General features: G+C 37.1%; 2 protein-coding genes across 2 annotated transcripts; both read left to right on the top strand.

The window, feature by feature from the left end:
• Positions 1–9,177: 9,177 nt before the first annotated feature.
• LOC136284384 (collagen triple helix repeat-containing protein 1-like) lies at positions 9,178–10,300 on the top strand. Its single transcript, XM_066174653.1, has 3 exons — positions 9,178–9,394; positions 9,586–9,708; positions 9,941–10,300. The coding sequence occupies exons 1-3, from the start codon at positions 9,218–9,220 to the stop codon at positions 10,298–10,300; spliced, it is 660 nt and encodes a 219-aa protein (XP_066030750.1). The 5' UTR covers positions 9,178–9,217.
• Positions 10,301–15,913: 5,613 nt separating this feature from the next.
• LOC131786415 (collagen triple helix repeat-containing protein 1-like) lies at positions 15,914–17,634 on the top strand. Its single transcript, XM_066174028.1, has 4 exons — positions 15,914–16,042; positions 16,408–16,687; positions 16,945–17,045; positions 17,278–17,634. Exons 1-4 carry the CDS (start codon positions 15,914–15,916, stop codon positions 17,632–17,634), a joined length of 867 nt encoding a protein of 288 aa, XP_066030125.1.
• The last annotated feature ends 1,914 nt before the right edge of the window (positions 17,635–19,548 follow it).

The following is a 19,548-nucleotide window of genomic DNA, read 5'->3' as shown; positions in this document are numbered from 1 at the left end:
GATAAACAATCTGGAGCACTGAAGGATTAAATTAGACCCTGGATAAACTCCATAATCAGTAAAAACTCAAGAAAAAGGCTTAAAGTCTCATGCAAACAAATCACTTAAAATAATGATGATTATAGGAAAATCACATCTAGAGATCAACAAGAAATACAAAAATAATATTCTTAATTTTAACTACACAACACAAGTCTGCAATTTGCATCCTTCAAACACTTGAACAAATATTTGAAGATGAAAATCTATCACAGAGCCTGATGATCAGTGTGCATCAAACAATTTTAAGAATCCATTTTGAATACATGGGTCAAATATCTTAATCGACCAAAGGACAAAAGAACATTGAGACTTGAGGAAGAAATTAGCTTAAACAAACTCGCTGAGCGGAAAGTACCAGGTGTCTTGGATCACAAAAGCTTTCTCCTTTAATGTATTATACCGTGCAAAAATATCACTCTTAATTCAAACTGCACAACACAAGTCTCAAATTCTATGCCTTTAAAAGACATTAATAGAGTTTGGAGATGAAAATATTTTGCACCGCCTCATGATCAGTGATCAAACAAACCGTGTTTAAAAAGTTTTATTCTATTTTAAAATTGATTCAAAATACATGAATACTGTACTTAATCAAAGGAGCAAAGAATTTTGGGAAGTTAGAAAGAAACTAGCTCAGGCAAACTCGCTGAGCGGAAGGCACTAAGATTCTTGGATCACAAAGCTTTCGTCTTTGATGTATGATGCCTTACTGCTGCATCGTCTACAGACAGTATTTTCTCTCTAATTAACTCCAACTGTAACTGTCACTCTATCTTCAACTACTTTCGACTACAACTCCACCTACAACTTTTTACTATTAACCAAAAGCTACGTGCCTATATTCTAATTTAGTTGTTTTCTTATAACCTTGGGAGTCATTATTTTAATAAAAGAAGAAGATATTTCATACATGCCTGCGAGGATTTTTACAAAGAACACAAAATATTCGCGCAAAGTAACCATCGGAGTATGGCGGACCTACCGATCCTCGCTGCTTTCTTTATTTTTCTTATCCAAACCAGGAGCCAGTTCAGTTGGAACAACTACGAGTCCTCAACAACAAAATTCACAAACTGGCGCTGACAAAGACCCATGTGAGGTACACTTGGTGATTAAAGATCGATTATTTATTTAAAAAAATCGCGGTTTTCCTATGTTTACATCACGAATCTTTCAATTGTGAAATCTTTACCACACGTGTCTGCCAAGCTAATTGCTATTAAAAGACAAAATTGGCATCTGAAAAGAATTTTCTGTATATGTGTTTTACACTTTTTTAAGTTTTGGAAAATGAATAGAAATAACATATCGTCATAAGCCATTCACTAAAAAAAAAAATACAATAAGCTGATTGATTATTTCGTATTTCCTAACGGTTTTATTTTACGAGCAGAGGAATTGTTATCTTTTCCTACTGTTTCTTGAATTTGACACGGAGAGAGATGTTCAGGTTTTCTAGTAACTGTAATTTGTAATAGAATATTCCCATTATCTTGCGACAAGCTCAGTACATTTCAATTATGTTTATCAGGTCGATAAAGAAGTAAATTGTTCCGGTTAAAGTTGATCTCTGTACAGAAATTTCCTGGAAATTACCCTTCTTATATTTTCAATCCCCCTTTAATTCTCGTTTTTAGGTTAAAGCGTAAATTGGCCGCCGTAAAGAGTTTCTAAAGCTGAATTTTCGAGCGTATGCCCTTCGTCAGAGAAACTACTGGAAAGAGTTTTTCTTACGGGAATTTTATGCAACATTAGGGAAATATTCACTGCTCCGTGATTTTTTTCCTTCCAGAAATCCATATTTGCTCGATTTTTATCATTATTAATACCTCTCACCGACGCAAGGGTCAACTAACGAATGCTATCAGCTATTTCCTACTAAAACACGTTATTACGTCAGTTTAATTAGATGCTAAGTGAGACAAGTATTTGAATGTAAGGGGGAAATAGCTTGAGCAAACTGGGTGGAAGGCACCATGAATATTGGATCCCAAAATCTTCTTATTTTATGTAACATGTCTTGCTGCTACAACTCTCGCCCAAGCTAACCACAATCACCAAAAGAAATGCAAAGATATTCTCACTTGGTTGTGTTTTCTTAACCTTGGAAGTTGACACCACACCTGTACTCTATACGAGATCGCGGCACATAAGACTGTGTGAAAAATAATCTGTAGCATTGAAAGCTTAAATTCTAGAGATGAATTCTGTTATCCGATAACACTAACAGATGCGACCCTTACGCTGATAAAAAACCTTTAAGTCTTGTAGAAAACTGAAACACCTACAATATGGGTAATTAGTAGAAACATCAATTTCGAGAAAATACCAAAGAGACACAAAAATATCGTTGTTAATTTTAACTTCACAACACAAGTCTGTAAATAGCGCCATTAATACACAAAAACAGATTTTGGAGATAAAAATATATCTCACCGCCTCAGTATGAGCATGAATGGCGTAATCGACCACAGAAAAAATAAACATGATATCAGGCGCTTCAGAGCTCGCAGAAACGCTTTCCTGAACATCAAAGGACTTGACCGCCTTTATCCTGCCGCAGTTTGTTAATTACAGCACTGTTAACTGTGATATTGAAAAGCGTGAATGGTACATTGTCACAAACCAACTGGAAACAGTGTATGTGGAAGAATCTGAATGCTAAGGAGAAATGAACATCTGATTGCGAGAAATGCCACCAAACTAAAATATCAATTAACAATTCTGTGTATTCTAGCAGGCAGGAAAAGTACAAGGGCATCATCAAATTCTTTCCTATGACACTCTTATCAAACATTTTTTTTTGCACTAAGACTGACTTCTTGGCATTTTTTACAGGATTGTTCATTCAACAAGCTGCATGCGGTCTGATACAGCTATTAAAGTCTCATTCCAGCGAGATAGCGGCACATAAGACTTACGAAATATAATCTGAAGCATTAAAGGCTTACATTCTGGTTATAATTATAGGTTATTTTATGGCTTGTGAGCGCGTACGATTTTTATTCACAAGTTTTGTAAAACAAACATGATATCAGGCGCTTCAGAGTCTGCAGAAACGCTCTCCTGAACATCTAAGGGCTTGACCGCTTTTATTCTGCCGCAGTTTGTTAATTACAACACTGTTACCTGTGATATTTAATAATGCCAAAAAATTCTTGTAAGTTGCCCAAATTGTTATGAAACAGTCGAAGAGAAACACGAGTCGTACGATAAACTAACATAGGCCTACATATGAAATAAATATATTCTTACATATGAATCTATCATATGAGCCCATAAAACATATTAAAAGAAATATATAGCTATCTCTGCCATTTCGACGGCCGAAGATATCAATGATACGATCCCTTGTTGACTACAGAGTTAGCATATGCCCTTTCAGTGTTGATAAGTGCGATGTTACTGACACGTTGTTGCTCCATGGTGGTAAGAGGTAAATTTTCAATCAAGGCAACGGACTGAATGATCGTTCTGTGGAACACGATGTAGTAGGTATCACTACAAGAATATGTAGCACTTTATTCGGAAAACTCCGGGAACGTATCAAACAGAACCTTCTCCTTTATTGCCCTCAGCAGTTCTGAAATAGTCATGTAGCCTAATCCGCGCACACAGCGAAAACTTGCATACATCTTCTGCTCGGCTGAAAGGAAAAAGGTGTCGTGAGCAAAGTAAGGAATTTTTTTTTGGCTGTTAAAAATTCATGACTATAAAATAAACTAACTTTTCTCCCTTTTTCCCCTAATCCAATTAGGTAAGTTAATAAAACATATTATTCCTGTTTATCCCTTTCTAACTCCTAATCCTTTGTCACTTTTTGTAACCTTGGACAGAGGAGAATTCACCAAACACCACAAAAGACAGAGGCTTGTTTTGGAACCAGACAGTTTATCAAATGTATATATCCGTAAATAACACATTTGACAACAAACAAAAAATGCGACGAGTGCATTGCTGAGTTAGATAAGCACGCGGGAATTTTTAAGAACACGAAAGAAGTGCGGAGAAGCACCTGCCGAAGGCGAGTGCTTCTCGCACTTCTCGGGTGTTCTTAAGAATTCCCAAGTGCTTATGGAACTCAATAATGATCGAAGAACAAGTTCTTTTAATTACTGTAGAAAATGTATCGTGAATTGCGCGCGCTCTTACCGATGACGTAGGCTGTGTGCATTATATCTCAATAATGCAGTCGTGTGACGGAAGAGGTGTGCTTTATGGAAATATGATGAACTCGTTCTGACCAATCACGGCGTGCGCATTTCTCTGAACATTTTATAATATTACATAAAATATATTTGACGAATACACTAAACCAACGTTCCAGTAATCAGGAATAAACTACGAATGAGATTAAGAGAGTCAAACCTGTCAATTTCGATGGGAGGGAACTAAAACTTTCTCAGAAGCTTGAAATAAACTTGTTGCTCGCTCGCATGCTTGCTTGCTTGCTTTATTACTTAAAACATGCGCACAGATACCAGAGCGGTAATATACCAAAGTAATTTCGCAATTAAAACGCGTTAGTGTAGTGAATGGCCATTGGCTCTATCTAAGTCTTATTACTTGTATGCTGAATAAATTGCTCAATTTTAAGGAAAAGGAAAAATACAATTATGTACCCTGCCTGTACCCAGTCCAGGCCTCTCAGTTTAGATTCATATTAATAAAGATAAATATTCACGTTGGAAACTGATTGCTTACTTCATTAATGACAACTTAGAATAGCTCAGCTTTTGACAGAATCAAAACTTTTTTCATAGCAATTTTGCCTCCTTTTGATTAGGATTTTCATGCCTGCAAGTAGAAAAACTCCGCTAACAAAGAGCTTTACCTAAACATGGCAACTCTAGTTAATTATTGACAATCAGTGAAGCCTAAAATCAATTTAAAAAGTGATTAATTGAAAAAAGAGGAATCTCTCCCCATAATTCCACTGCATCATTTAGTGAGCAAGTAATAATAATAATTTAACTTATCAGATACAAGATACTCTTAATTCTCTAAGCTTTACAAAAATTAAATGTTGTATATAGCAATAAGGGAGAATAGAAAAACAAATCTTGAGAATAACAAGTCAAGTTTCTAGACTGCAAACAAACAAATATAACTCAGCTGATCTTTCAGACCAGTTTTGTTTTAGAAGTTCCAAAAAATTGCAAAGGAAACCTTGCTGAAATGTAGGTAAATCAAAGGGTAGTGATCTACTATTTCCTATGTTCATGAATCATAAAATAAACAGAACGTAAGATTCTCACCAGGTTTGGTCTGTAGTACAACTGCACCACTTGACTTCCTGCCAGGCAATTTGCTAAACTGACTGCAAAGAAGGTTAAATAACGGCCAGAATACGCCAACAGGTTCTACACTCTGTTGTTTATTTGTGTTTTCTTGTTCTTGTTTTCTTCTTTCTAGACGTCTTTCTGCCTCCTTTTTGACATAAACTTCATCTGTAGGACATACAAGTGAGAGGTTTGATCTTCATTTGTCTCCTTTTTAGCTAACGTTTTCACTTCCAAGATCTCATCAGTAATTCTTCCTTACTGTCTGCCATATGGTTCTTGTGATGTGAGTTTGGATAACTTGGTACTGGATCAACTAACAGTCGCTACTTTGATATATTCTTTTCACTTTTCTTCTTAATATTGTATTGATATTAAAGGAAGAAACTCTGTTTTGGTCACTTATGGGGTTGAAGGGTTAGAAAAGTTTTTTTTTTTACCAAAACTGATTGTTTACGTATATCCTTTTGCTTCAGCTTATTTATTTTATACCTAATCTCCTACGATGATAATTTAAAATTAAAGGAGACACTTAAAAGTGAAAGTTTTAAACATTTCAATTTTTCCCACTTAGCAAATGCCAACGTTTCTGATGGTGGCTGGAGTTCCATACATTGAAACAAAGCCGTAGTCCTAAAGACAATCTACTGTTTTCACCATTATTTTTTCATTTTAAAACTATTCCCTGTTATTATTCCATTACTCCACCAAAAAGAAAAAAAAAACCCTGGTACTTTTTACAACCTTGACAATTTGCCTCCCCCCCCTAAGTTTTTCCTATGTTATTTGTGATCTGTTTGCTTTTGCATCAAACCTGACATATGCAGTGTTCTCCCCTATTTTACGCACAGCAGGTAAAATAAATTTCTTTAACTGTAAAGTAATCCTTTTACCTAATTAATTTTCAAGAATTTAAAAGAATTTAAGGCCTCAATACGACATACTGCAGGCGGTAAATTTTACCCGGTAGTTGCTGCCTGTGAAGGAGAACATTGCATGTTTTAATTTTAAAAATTAAGTTTTTTTAATCATTATTTATACAGCTGTATATGCTTCTTTTGATGTTAGCTGCACTGCCAACCAGAGAGGACCTCTCACTGTTTACCATCATCTCCTTTGACTTTTCCTCAGAAAAAGATAGTCTTGAGACCCTTTAAACACATTGATGAAGAAAAACTATTTGTCTCATAGACACAAAAGAAAAATATTCATCACAGTCTCGCAACTGAGTTAGCATGTTTTCAATTTAATTGTATTTGCTAGTCTCTCTTTAAATAGATATATTTCCTCCATCATGTTTGTTCTGGTAAGTCCTTTAGATCTGATGGCACATCTGGGATTTACTTTCGATAAAGAGTAAATACAAAATGATTCAGGGCCAGAAAGCACAGAGGGGCCAAGCACATAGGAAGAGTATCTATTATATTTCCTTTCGTCAAAACATGAGATGTGAAATGAAGTTTTCATTAAATAAAACATTACTCTTGCCATGCAGAAGGAGGCTGCAGTATTATACAAATCTGCATAGCGTAATCTAATGTAATAGAGAAGTACTGAAATTCACTCAGAGCAAACTCACGAACCGAATAAAAATCTTCTCTCTTTGATGAGAAGCAATCCCATTGGTCATGCGATTTTTCACAAGTGAGAAAAATCGTACCGGTTTTTCCCGCCTTTCGGAGCGAAGTATTGAGAGTGAATGTTTTCAACGCTCCTGCGGGTAAGATGAAATTTTTCTTCTGTATTAAGTCCCTAATTTTGATAGCCTCATTGCAAAATTATAATAGCAAGAACATCGAGAATAATGCCGAAATAATGACGTAAGTTCTAAAAAATCCCTTTGGAGCAGCACCGAAACAAGATATGAATTCTGTAACCTGAGTAAAGGCCACAGTGAACCTGCTTTTCTTGCTCCCGCTTTTGGAATTTGATCCAGTAAACTATTCTGCTCTTAACTTCGGTAAGCCTTTTATTCTTTACAAGTTTTTCCTTCCGATAGTAAAAATAGGGGGGGAAAGGTTGAAGGGTTCTTAAAAGCTATCATTTTCAAGTATTATTTTGAGCTTAATGAAAACCTCTGAGCATGATGTTTGGCATAAAGCCATGTTTGCAGGGGGAACACTCAAAAACATTGTTACTCGAAACCAATCTGAAGCTAAATTCCACTTTCAATGAGCATGCGCTGACCATACATGGAAGTGTGTACAGGAAGACGGATAGTTAAATCACTTTACCCTATAATGTGCTTCAAGTCTCCAAGAACGTCATAATGGACATCTAAGCTAATTCGGATTTATCAACTGAGTTGATAAGGCAAATTGACCACCGAGTTTCTATCGATCGTTAGCCCTTCATCAGAGCTTATTCTCATACATACATATAAACATGCATACATATACACATACATACTTTATTTGTTAACGTAAATCGAAAAGTGGTAGCTAAAAAAGCTGATGTGGACCTACCATTATCGATACAGTTATAAATTAAACCTAACTATTAACAATGCTTACAAACATTTTATCACAAACACATACAAATCATTAATTGAACCTTTCTATTGAAATCTTTACAAAAATATTTACAAAAAAACATGTAGAAGATTGTTATTTAAACTTATCTATTAAAAAGTATTTTACAGCGTAAAAATAAAAAATACATATATTACTTACCACTTATAAGTTAATAATTAATGAGATTGTCTACATCTTTGTTAAGATTAATAATGGTTCCTGGAAAAAAATGCCGGTCATTTTTCGTAACAGAGTCTTGCTGCATTTCAGCTTGGTTTTGAAATTCTCAAGTTTATCTAAGAGCCTAGATGAACTGTCAAGAGAGTTACATAAAATCGGGGCCCTGAAATAGAAACTGATCCTCCCAAGATCTGTTTTTATACGGTTGATTTCAAGGAGTGGGCCTTTACGCTTCGATTCAGTAAGAGGGTCGAACGGAAGTAGTCAGCTGCTCAGGTCTTGCTTGACTTTAAAAAATTCAATTGCTAATCTTCTTTTGTATAGGTATCCCAAGTCTTGCCACTTGATAAGGTCGAGGACTTCATGCTCCAAACAGTTCTTCGATATTTTCATGACAGGACGGAAAATGCGTGCACTGTAAGTACCTCCCGTTGTCCCATACAAACCCTTAGAAAAGTTTTCTAAGGCTTTGTATGGGACGACGGGAGGTACTTACAGTGCACGCATTTTCCGTCCTGTCATGTGAGCAATTCTCCTTGCCTTGACGTGCAAGTTTACTATTTCAGTAAAACATAGCAACAGAACAACAACACCAGACTCCGGTACAATAAGGCACTCGAGGTATTACAGTCTTAAAATAAATCTCTTCAAAAAGATGTGATGGAAGATAACTCATCTTGGTAGTGTATTCTGGCAATTTATCGCCACATCTAACTGGTAACAAAGGTCCTACAGACGATTCTTTTGTATTATCATTACTTCCGTTTTCCAGTATGTAGGGTAAGTTTTTTAAGTTCACTCCAAGTATGGATCTCTTCAAATAGTAGATTGAGCTTTCCTACAACCCCATCGGTGGTATTTCCAATTCTGAAAGCTGTTGTATCGTCCGCATAAAGGTGTACTTCGCCTTGTGATCTACTATCACAAAAAATTGTTTTCATAAATGGAAAAAAAGTCTTGGGCCTTAAAGTGACCCCTGAGGAACTCCATATCTTACTTCTTATATATAGAAGTGATTTGATGCCATTTTTAAAACTCTGTAAACTGCCTCAGAAATCTGTTTTTGCTCCCGGATTTTCTGGGACTCCAGGTTCGAATGGCATACCAGGAATACCGGGAATTCCTGGCGCTCCAGGGCCGCAAGGACAACAAGGAAAGGATGGAGCTAAGGGGGAGCCTGGTGTCAAGGGACCGAGAGGTATGACGGGAACAAGAGGACTAAAAGGAAATCCAGGGTCACTTGGTAAAAATGGTGCACCTGGAATGATGGGAATAAAAGGAGATAAAGGTCATGAAGGGTCACGTGGCAGCAGTGGACCGCCAGGAATCAAGGGTGTGAAAGGAGAGCAGGGATCTAAAGGAGAGAAAGGAGAAATCGTGAATAGTGCAGTGTCACAGACCAACTGGAAACAGTGTGTGTGGAAAAATGATGATGGTAGAGATAGTGGAAAGATTAAGGTACAGAAATATCTAGAAAATGCAATGAAAAATAAATAAAGCGTTAGAGCCAATTTGTCATAGCCATCTCTGAAAGAGACCTTAGAGAAATGCTATCAAACTGAAAATAGCAAGTTGCAAATCTGTGCAAAGGAGAGAAAGGAAAAATCGTAAATAGTGCAGTGTCACAGACCAACTGGAAACAGTGTGTGTGGAAAAATCTAAATGATGATAGAGATAGTGGAAAGATTAAGGTACAGAAATATCTAGAAAATGCAATGAAAAATGAAGTAAGTGTTAGAGTAAATTTGTCATGGCCATCTCTAAAACAGACTTGAGAAATGCTGCCAAACTAAAAATATCAATTAACAATTCTGTGCATTCAAGCAGACAGGAAAAGTATAAGGTCATCATCAAATTATTTTCTATAACACTCCTATGAAAGGTTTTTTTGCACTAAGACCGTCTTCTTGACATTTTTTATAGGATTGCTCATTCAACAAACCGCAGTCTGATACAGCTATTAAAGTCTCATTCCAGGGAAATATGAGAGTCGACGGCACTTCAGCTAAATGCAACCGGTGGTTCTTCAAGTTTAATGGAAATGAATGCAGTGGACCAATGACAATTGAGGCTGTTGTGTACAACAATTGGTCATCTGGGAGTCCTGAGCTGCTTCATCACAGATCATTTGAGGGATATTGTGAAAACATTCAACAGGGCAGTGTTACTGTTGGGTTATGGGTAGGACAGTGTCCCAGTGGTCATACCCTAGGTGATGCTTACACTGGATGGCAATCAGTATCCCGGATAATGATAGAGGAAGTGTCTAGAGCCCAGTCTTAATCAGTCCTGTTATCTTCAGCCAAGAACTGGAGTAGGATATTCTCTTATCACTCACCCATTATTTTAGATTCACAATTTTCTCACATTTTCCATACCACCCAAAAATTAAAGTTACCCTATGTCACAAGTAATATGCTCAGAGGATTCCTTTATTCCAATGTAAACCTTCTGCTTCTTATAAATTGCATTTACTTCTGTTAGTACTTTTTAGTTTATGCCATGTACCAGCACAAACCTTCATCTCCTCCTGAAAATTTTTTTCCTAAATTATTAAATGAGTTTGTCTCTACATTACCATAAAACTGTTTGTCATGTGTTAGTACACAAAATGATAGTTTCTCTAATCATTCATGATACAACTGTGTGTGCTTCTTCGCATTTTTGGTTACATTACAAACCAGATATGATCTCTCACTTTTTTCCATTATTTCTATCATCTTTTCTCATTATCTTGAAAAATAATCTTGAAGCCCTTTAAAAACGTGATCACAAATTGAAGGAAAAATGTTTTGTAATGGAATCTCACAACTGATTAAATATTTTTTTAATTGAATTGAACTAAAAAGTTTTAGTGAACAAAGTATAGTTTGACGGCTGCCATGGTTTATTGATCTTTGTAAGACTCTATTTACTTTGAATGATTGGTTTCCTCTTGGCCAAAGAGCGTTCACTATCACGGAAATCTAATTAGTAAGTCTTGTAGATCACACGTCACGCACTTGTAAAATAGAAAACCACGCATCAAGTTGTGATGTCCGGTCCCGCGTCACGCGTATAATTTGGGTTCAATCACGCGTCACCATGCAAGTTTTGGGCCCATCACGCGTCACGCAAAAACCCTTTGCCACCCTCTTAGAAGTGTCACACATTACAAAGTAAACCTTGCTATAATTTAATAGACACAACAAAACAATCTCATCTGTAGCACATGCAAGTACGAGGTTTGATCTTTATTTGTCAACTTTCTGGTTAACGTTTTCACTCCCAAGATCTCCTTGGTAATTCTCCTTACTGTATGCCAGACAATTCTTGTGATGTGAGTTTGGAGAACTTGGTATTGGATCAACTAACAATCGCTACTTGATGTTTTGATATATCGAGGGAAACTGTGAAAACATCCCACAGGGTCATTAGATGGTCATTAGTGTCCCGTGTAACGTTAGAGGAAGTGTCAAGAGCCCAGACCAGATCACTCCTATCGCCTGAACTTAAGGTGACTTTTCAGCATTGCACTGTGCATCATGCACTGAGCATCATGCACTGCGCATAGATATCAAGTAATCAGTTGAATAAGTGTTGGTTTTCAGTCAATGGACGAGGTAAACAGCTACTTTGATCTTTTGCTCTTGAAAAGGCACCTTGACTAATACCTTTTATTGGATAATTTTGGTGTAAAAATTATCTCCTTTAAATCAGAGAGACATAAAAAAGATTATCAGTGGAAAAAAGATATAGTTTAAAACGTGCAGGAAGCCCGTTACTCAAGGATGGAAATCATGATCTTAAATGCAACGCCTCGAAGAACGTTTTGAGTCGATGTCGTTTAAAATCGGTTAATTTTTTCCATAAATTAAAAAACAAGCATCACGAGCTATTTTTTTATTGCATTTTTCGAAACAGACCTTGGTAGGGAACGTTTAAGAAAAGTTTAACTTTTTTTTCATTCTTCCATCATCGTGATTTTCTAGATTTTCTCCAATTTTCAACATCGCAAGATATTTGTCTAACTTTTTGTTAGTAACAACTTTTGCTCTAAAAATATTCCTGTTACCATTCCATTACTCCACAAAAAAAGCTGGTATTTTTTACAAACTTGACAATTTGGTTCCCTCCCTGTTTTTCCTGAGTAATTTTGCAATCCGTTTGTTTTAGCATTAAACCTGACATGTGAAGTGCTCTCCCCTATTTTATGCACAGCAGGTAAAATAAATGTCTAATACGGAAGAGTGGTCCTTATACCTGATTGATTATAAAGAATTTAAAGGAATGTAAGGCCTCAATACGACATACTGTTGGCGGTAAATTAGGTAGTTGCTGCCTGTGAAGGAAAACTGAGCATGTTTTAATAAAAAAAATTACAGTTTTTTTAATCATTAGTGATACAGCTGTACATGCTTCTTTTCATCTCTCACTGTTCATCATCATTTTCTTCGTCTTTTTCTCAGTTCTTGCAAAATAATCTTGAAACCCTTCAAACACATTGATGAAGAAAAAAGAGTTGTCCCTTGTACACAAAAGAAAAATGTTTATCACAGTCTCGCAACTGAGTTAGCATGTTTTCAATTAAATTTTATTTACTAGTCTCTCTTTAAAGAGACATATTTCCTCCATCCTGTTTGTTCTGGTAAGTCCTTTGAATCTGGTGGCACATCTGTGATTTACTGTCGATAAAAAGTAAATACAAAATGATTAAGGGCGAGCAAGCACAGAGAGCCCAAACTCATAAAAATAGTATCTATTATATTTCCTTTAGTCAAAACATGAGATGTGAAATGAAATTTTCATTAAACTAAACATCACTCTTGCCATGCAGAAGAATGATGCAGTATTATACAAATCTGCGTAGCGTAATCTAACGTATTAAAGAAGTACTGGGATTTACTCAGTGTAAACTCACGTACCGAATAAAAATCGTTTTCTTTGATGAAAAGCAATCCCATTGGTCATGGGATTTTTCTCGTTAGTTAAAAATATCGTTTGACTAATCAGAAGGGTAATACGGTTTTTTTTCACGAGTGGGAAAGTTGTATCGGTTTTCCCGCCTTTTGGAGCGGCATGCGAAATAATTGAGAGTGAATGTCTGCAATGCTCCTGAAGGTAAGATTAAATTTTTCACCCGTATTCAGTGCATAATTTTGATAGCATAACTGCATAATTATAATAGCAAGAGCATCGAAGATAATGCCGAAATAATGACGTAAGTTAAAAAAAAAATCCCTATGGTGTTACACTTTGACAAAAGATGAATTCTGTAGCCTGAGTAATGGCCATAATGAAACTGCTTTTCTTGCTCCCTCTTAAAGAATTTGCAAGTTTTTCCTTCTGATAGTAGGAATGGGGAGGGGAGAGGGATGGGGAGGAGGGAGGGGGGGGGAGGGAGTGGGAGGGAGTGGGAGGGAGTGGGAGGGAGTGGGAGGGAGGGGGAGGGAGGGGGAGGGAGGGGGAGGGAGGGGGAGGGAGGGGGAGGGGGAGGGAGGGGGAGGGAGTGGGAGGGAGGGGGAGGGCGGGGGAGGGAGGGGGAGTGCACGCGCTTATTCAACTGATTACGTGATATCTATGCGCAGTGCATGATGCGCAGTGCATGATGTGCAGTGCATGGCGCGTAGTGCAATACTAAAGAATCATGAGCTCATACATTGTTATTTTGAGCTTATTGAAAAATTCTAAGCATGATGTTTGGCATAACGCCATTTTTCCAGGGGGAGACACTCGAAAACAATGTTACTCGAAACTAATCTGAAACTAAATGCCACTTTCAATGAGCATACGCTGATCATACATGAGCGTGTGTGTACAGGAAGACGGATAATTCAGGTCTTCAAGAACGCCATACTGAACATCTAAGCTAATTAAAGTGTTGACATGTCTTAAAAGTATTGTCCAATAGGAGATTTTGTTTTAAATCGCACACAATTTTCAGAATTTTCAACACAAAGCTACTGAAACTCAGGCCGTGAATTCGAGTAAACAACGATTCAAGCATGGTAAATCTATTACGCGAATCTTTTACATGCAAGAAATTGGTACGTTTTTTTTTGCTTCTAAGCAGTAAATTTAGCTTTCCTTTAAAAGTAGCTTTAGTCTGGAAAATTTTCTTGGTCTAGAAGCTTAGGATGATCTTAGCTTCGTCTCGAACAACTCACGAGTCTCCCGTGCTCTCCAAACCTCCCGCATGTATCCATGGCATATCTGGATATACGCACGCTAAGCATGAAGAACATGATACATCCTGCACTGCAACTGAGGCGAGCTCGTGACCGATCATCTTCCTCAGATGCCAAGTCATAAACACGGCCATGCTGGTTGTCTTCTGATGATCTTCATGGATGATCATGGATAATCACAACTTCTGGGAAGCTCTAGGAAATTCACCCAATAAGGAAACAAGGAGAGGAAATAAAGCTGTTTTCGATAACACCGTACCTTATCACATCCCTTCTGAAATCACTGGTCATTTGGTCAAAGGCCAAACGGAAATCATGTCACTGACCATATCAAATATCTCTTCCTCCTTAATATGTCACGTTTGATCAGAGAAGGGATGCTACGTGGCCTGGATTTTCCGGGTAATTTCTCTGAATTTATGTAGATTACGTGCTTCATTAATAAACGTGATAAGGATATCATAGTCAAGTTATTTACCCGTGTGTGATTTCGAGTAGTTTCAGACTTCCTTTCCATTTGACTAGCTCCATCGCTTCCTTGTTAAAATTCTTATTTTAGAATGGTAGCTGAGAGTTTACATTTAAAGGAAATTCTTTAGGATACAAAAAGGCACGTACAGAAGGAAATGCTTCACAACGTATTCATTATCATTATCAGTATACAACTGTATTCATTAACACGCCAGCTAGATCAAGTAACAGATACTTAACAGTTTCTTTGCTAAATTGAAAGATTTTGTTAAACTTCTTTGAGGTTAAATTTTGTAAAATAAACAAAAGGTCAATATGCTTAATTAAGAACTAAGGTTGTACTAAGAAATGTGAAATATATTTCAGAGAAAAATTTACCTCTGTTCCAGAGGAGATCTAACAAAGCAGTCATGAGGTACTGTAATAGTTCTTGACTGACAAATGATAACTCGCCCCTTCAAAAAAGCGTTAGCTAATAAAAAAAAAAAAAAACCTCGACAATTTTCAATGAGCATGCGTTATCTATACGTGAGTTTATGTACAGGAAGATAGACAATTCATGCAGTTTTCTAATTCTCTGAAATGAGCTTGAGGTCTCCAGGAACACCATACTGAACATCTGACGGCTTGGCCGCTTTAATACCGCCGCATTTTTCTAATTACAACACGGTTTTCTGTGATACTAACGATTGGCCGGGTTAAAATAACTAAAAATATCCCACATTTCCTCAATCAAAAACATTATTGTTTCAGTTTAACAAGATTTGCAGCATGAGGCGTCTGAAATTTGTACCGTTAATACATATGGTTAAGTTTGAAGATGAAAATCTATCACACTGCGTCAGAAAGGTCTAACACTCGGTATTTAGAACGTTTAATAATTAATGCAGAATACGTGAGTACCGTCCAAAGGCCAAACGAAGATCACGTCAGCAACAGACTTTATCAAATTTCTATGCCTCCTCAATATGTCGCGTTTGATCAGAAAGGAACATTTCATTGCGCAGATGTTTCCGGGAAATTCTATGTATTTGTAGGGGGTACGTGCTTCATTAAAAACGTGATAAGGATATCAGAGTTAAGTTGTTTACACGTGTGTGATCTCGAGTAGCTTGAGACTTCCTTATCATTTAGCTCCATCGCTTCCTACAGTTCACATTTCAAGGAAATTCTCTAGGATATAAATAGGCGCGAATATAAGGAGATATATATTTCATTCATAGAACACGAACTGCTCGTGTGAAGCAACTATCGAAGAATGGCGAAGCTTCTGATCCTCGCTGCTTTGTTAATTTTCTCATCCATAACAGAAGTAAGTTCCGTGGGAACAACCACCAGTCCTCAACAACAGAATCCGCAAGCTGGCGCTGACAAAGACCCATGTGAGGTACACTTAAGCATGCTTTATCCGCGGTTCTTTACTGTAAAATTGCAAGTACTTCATGAAGCGTTCATCTGTCACACCTAAGTTTACTACCCATGTCTACCAAGCTAAGCGCAAAACAAATCCCACATCAATCATAAGTTTTCAAATACAAAGTAGAACATTACTGGAAAAAGTTTTCTTTTAGGGATATCTCGACAAGGTTATGATATCATTCAATGTTCTGAGCTGTTTCTCATAAAACGAAGTTACATTCTCAATGTGATTAGCTTCTGAAGAAACTGCTGTGCTACTTCGGCGGACAATTAAATATCAATGAACATCAAGTACGTCCATCCAATTACTATACGTTCTTTTTTCTTTCTCAGAAATCCGTTTTTGCTCCCGGATTTTCTGGGATTCCAGGTTCGAATGGCATACCAGGAATGCCGGGAGTTCCTGGCGCCCCAGGGCCGCAAGGACAACAAGGAAAAGATGGAGCTAAGGGGGAGCCTGGTGTCAAGGGACCGAGAGGCATGACGGGAACTAGAGGACAAAAGGGAAATCCAGGGTCACTTGGTAAAAATGGTGCACCTGGAATGATGGGAATAAAAGGAAATAAAGGTCATGAAGGGTCACGTGGCAGCAGTGGACCGCCAGGAATCAAGGGTGTGAAAGGAGAGCAGGGATCTAAAGGAGAAAGAGGAGAAATCGTGAATGGTGCAGTGTCACAGACCAACTGGAAACAGTGTGTGTGGAAAAATGATGATGGTAGAGATAGTGGAAAGATTAAGGTACAGAAATATCTAGAAAATGCAATGAAAAATAAATAAAGCGTTAGAGCCAATTTGTCATAGCCATCTCTGAAAGAGACCTTAGAGAAATGCTATCAAACTGAAAATAGCAAGTTGCAAATCTGTGCAAAGGAGAGAAAGGAAAAATCGTAAATAGTGCAGTGTCACAGACCAACTGGAAACAGTGTGTGTGGAAAAATCTAAATGATGATAGAGATAGTGGAAAGATTAAGGTACAGAAATATCTAGAAAATGCAATGAAAAATGAAGTAAGTGTTAGAGTAAATTTGTCATGGCCATCTCTAAAACAGACTTGAGAAATGCTGCCAAACTAAAAATATCAATTAACAATTCTGTGCATTCAAGCAGACAGGAAAAGTATAAGGTCATCATCAAATTATTTTCTATAACACTCCTATGAAAGGTTTTTTTGCACTAAGACCGTCTTCTTGACATTTTTTATAGGATTGCTCATTCAACAAACCGCAGTCTGATACAGCTATTAAAGTCTCATTCCAGGGAAATATGAGAGTCGACGGCACTTCAGCTAAATGCAACCGGTGGTTCTTCAAGTTTAATGGAAATGAATGTAGTGGACCAATGACAATTGAGGCTGTTGTGTACAACAACTGGCCATCTGGGAGTCCTAATCTGCTTCATCACAGATCATTTGAGGGATACTGTGAAAACATTCCACAGGGTAGGGTTACTGTGGAGTTATGGGTAGGACAGTGTCCCGGTTATGTACTGGGGAATGCTTACACTGGATGGAACTCAGTATCCCGTATAATGATAGAGGAAGTGTCTAGAGCCCAGCCCTAATCAGCCCTGTCATCTTCACCTAAGGACTGGAGTAGATAATTCTCTTTTTATTCATCCATTATTTTAGATTCATAAAAGTAGATACAAAACGTCAAAGGGTCAGTGAGCACGGACAGCCCAAGCACATAACAAGAGTATCTATCATTTTGCTATTAGTCAAAAGATGAGATGTAAAGTTGCAGTTTCATTAAGCAAAACTTTACTCTTGCCTTGCAGAAGAATTCTGTTGTATTACAGATTTTGAAATATTTTGAAGAGTTTGAAAGAAAGTAAACAGCTTTTCTGACCAAAGTAAGGTTTTATTGTAGATGTTAAAAATCCATAACAATGAAATAAACTTCCTTTGCTTAATCACGTTGTATTGTCCTTTACTTGATCTCACTGAATGCAATTAGATAAGCTAATAGAACATATTACTCCCATTTTCCTGTTTAATCCACCCTCATTCCCAGTCCTTAGTCACTTTTTGTAACATAGGGCAGAGAAGAATTCAGTTGGAAGCTGATTGTGTACTTCATGAATGACAACTTGGAATAGGTCAGCTTTTGACAGAATCAAAACTTTTCCATAACAATTTTACCCCCTTTGATCAGGGTTTTCATGTCTGCAAGAGGAAAATTTCCGCTAACAAAGAGCTTCACCTAAAAATGGCAGCTCTAGTTAATTATTCAAAATCAGTAAAATCAATCAATTCCAAATATTCATTTTTGTCGTATAATTCTCCATATGGATTATTCATGACTACTTTGAAAAATAAGACTTTGTTTGCCGCAGGAGGATCGCTTGCAGTTTGAAATGGCGCCGTTGATTTTTCCTTTCGTAGTCACAAAATGACTGAGTTAGATGTCTTCATTGCTCCATATGTCATTATGCATACAGTTATTGGATAAAGAAAATAATGGCGTAAAGAGTAGATAGTCTCTGGGACTATGGCTTTGTTTTTAAGTGTAGGACTCCAACCACCATCAGAAACGTTGGCATTTGCTAAGTGGGATAAATTGAAATTTTTTCGAAATCTTTAAGTTTTAAGTGTTTCCTTTAATTTTAAATTGACTTCGAGAGAGATTTGCTACAAAAATTAATCAGCTGACGCAAAAGGAGAAATGGAAACGGTCATTTCTGACGGTTATACTTTGCTAACCCTTTAACTCCCATGAGTGACCAAAACAGAGTTTCTCCTTACAATATCAATACAATGTTAAGCAGAATAGTGATGAAGATACATCAAAATATCAAGAAGGAATTGTTATTTGATCCAATAGCAAGTTCTCAAAACTCACATCACAAGAATTGTCAGGCAGACAGTAAGGAGAATTACAAATGAGATCTTGGGAGTAAAAATGTTAACCAAATATTAAACCTCTTACTTGTATGTCCTACAGATGAAGTTTATGTCAGGGAAAAGTCAGAAAGATGTCTAGAAAGAAGAAAGGTGAGAGATCACATGAGATAGCACGGCGCTTGCGCAAGTCATAATTAAAAGCCACGCACAGGGTGCATCTAAAATAGCATGCAGGCTGAAAAAGCCAAAAGTAGGAAGAGACCGGTAAATTGCCTTAGAAAAGGTGGGTGTGATAGTGGAGGGCATTTGTTCTCTCGCCTTCTGATGTCAGGTGATATAATCTCAATCAAACTTCAACTTATAGGTAAGTCTCGTTTAATTTTCCAATTCTGTCACATGACCAGAAGGCAGAGATCCCATCAGACTTTAAAGCGTTGATGCACTCATACGACATGCATTCGAACAAGAGGCATGACATCCACACAAAAGTAAGAGGTTGAACATAAACGATGATAACCATTTTTGTAATATATTGTCTAACTGCATGTAACAAAAGAAGCAAAGTAGCACATGTAATATTCCAAAAACATATCAAAGTTTTCACTGGTCAAGGATAGCGGAAGCAAGTCTGT

Source organism: Pocillopora verrucosa, chromosome 11 (assembly GCF_036669915.1).
Source record: "Pocillopora verrucosa isolate sample1 chromosome 11, ASM3666991v2, whole genome shotgun sequence".
Taxonomy (NCBI): domain Eukaryota; kingdom Metazoa; phylum Cnidaria; class Anthozoa; order Scleractinia; family Pocilloporidae; genus Pocillopora; species Pocillopora verrucosa.
This window is presented reverse-complemented; position numbering and strand designations above follow the sequence as displayed.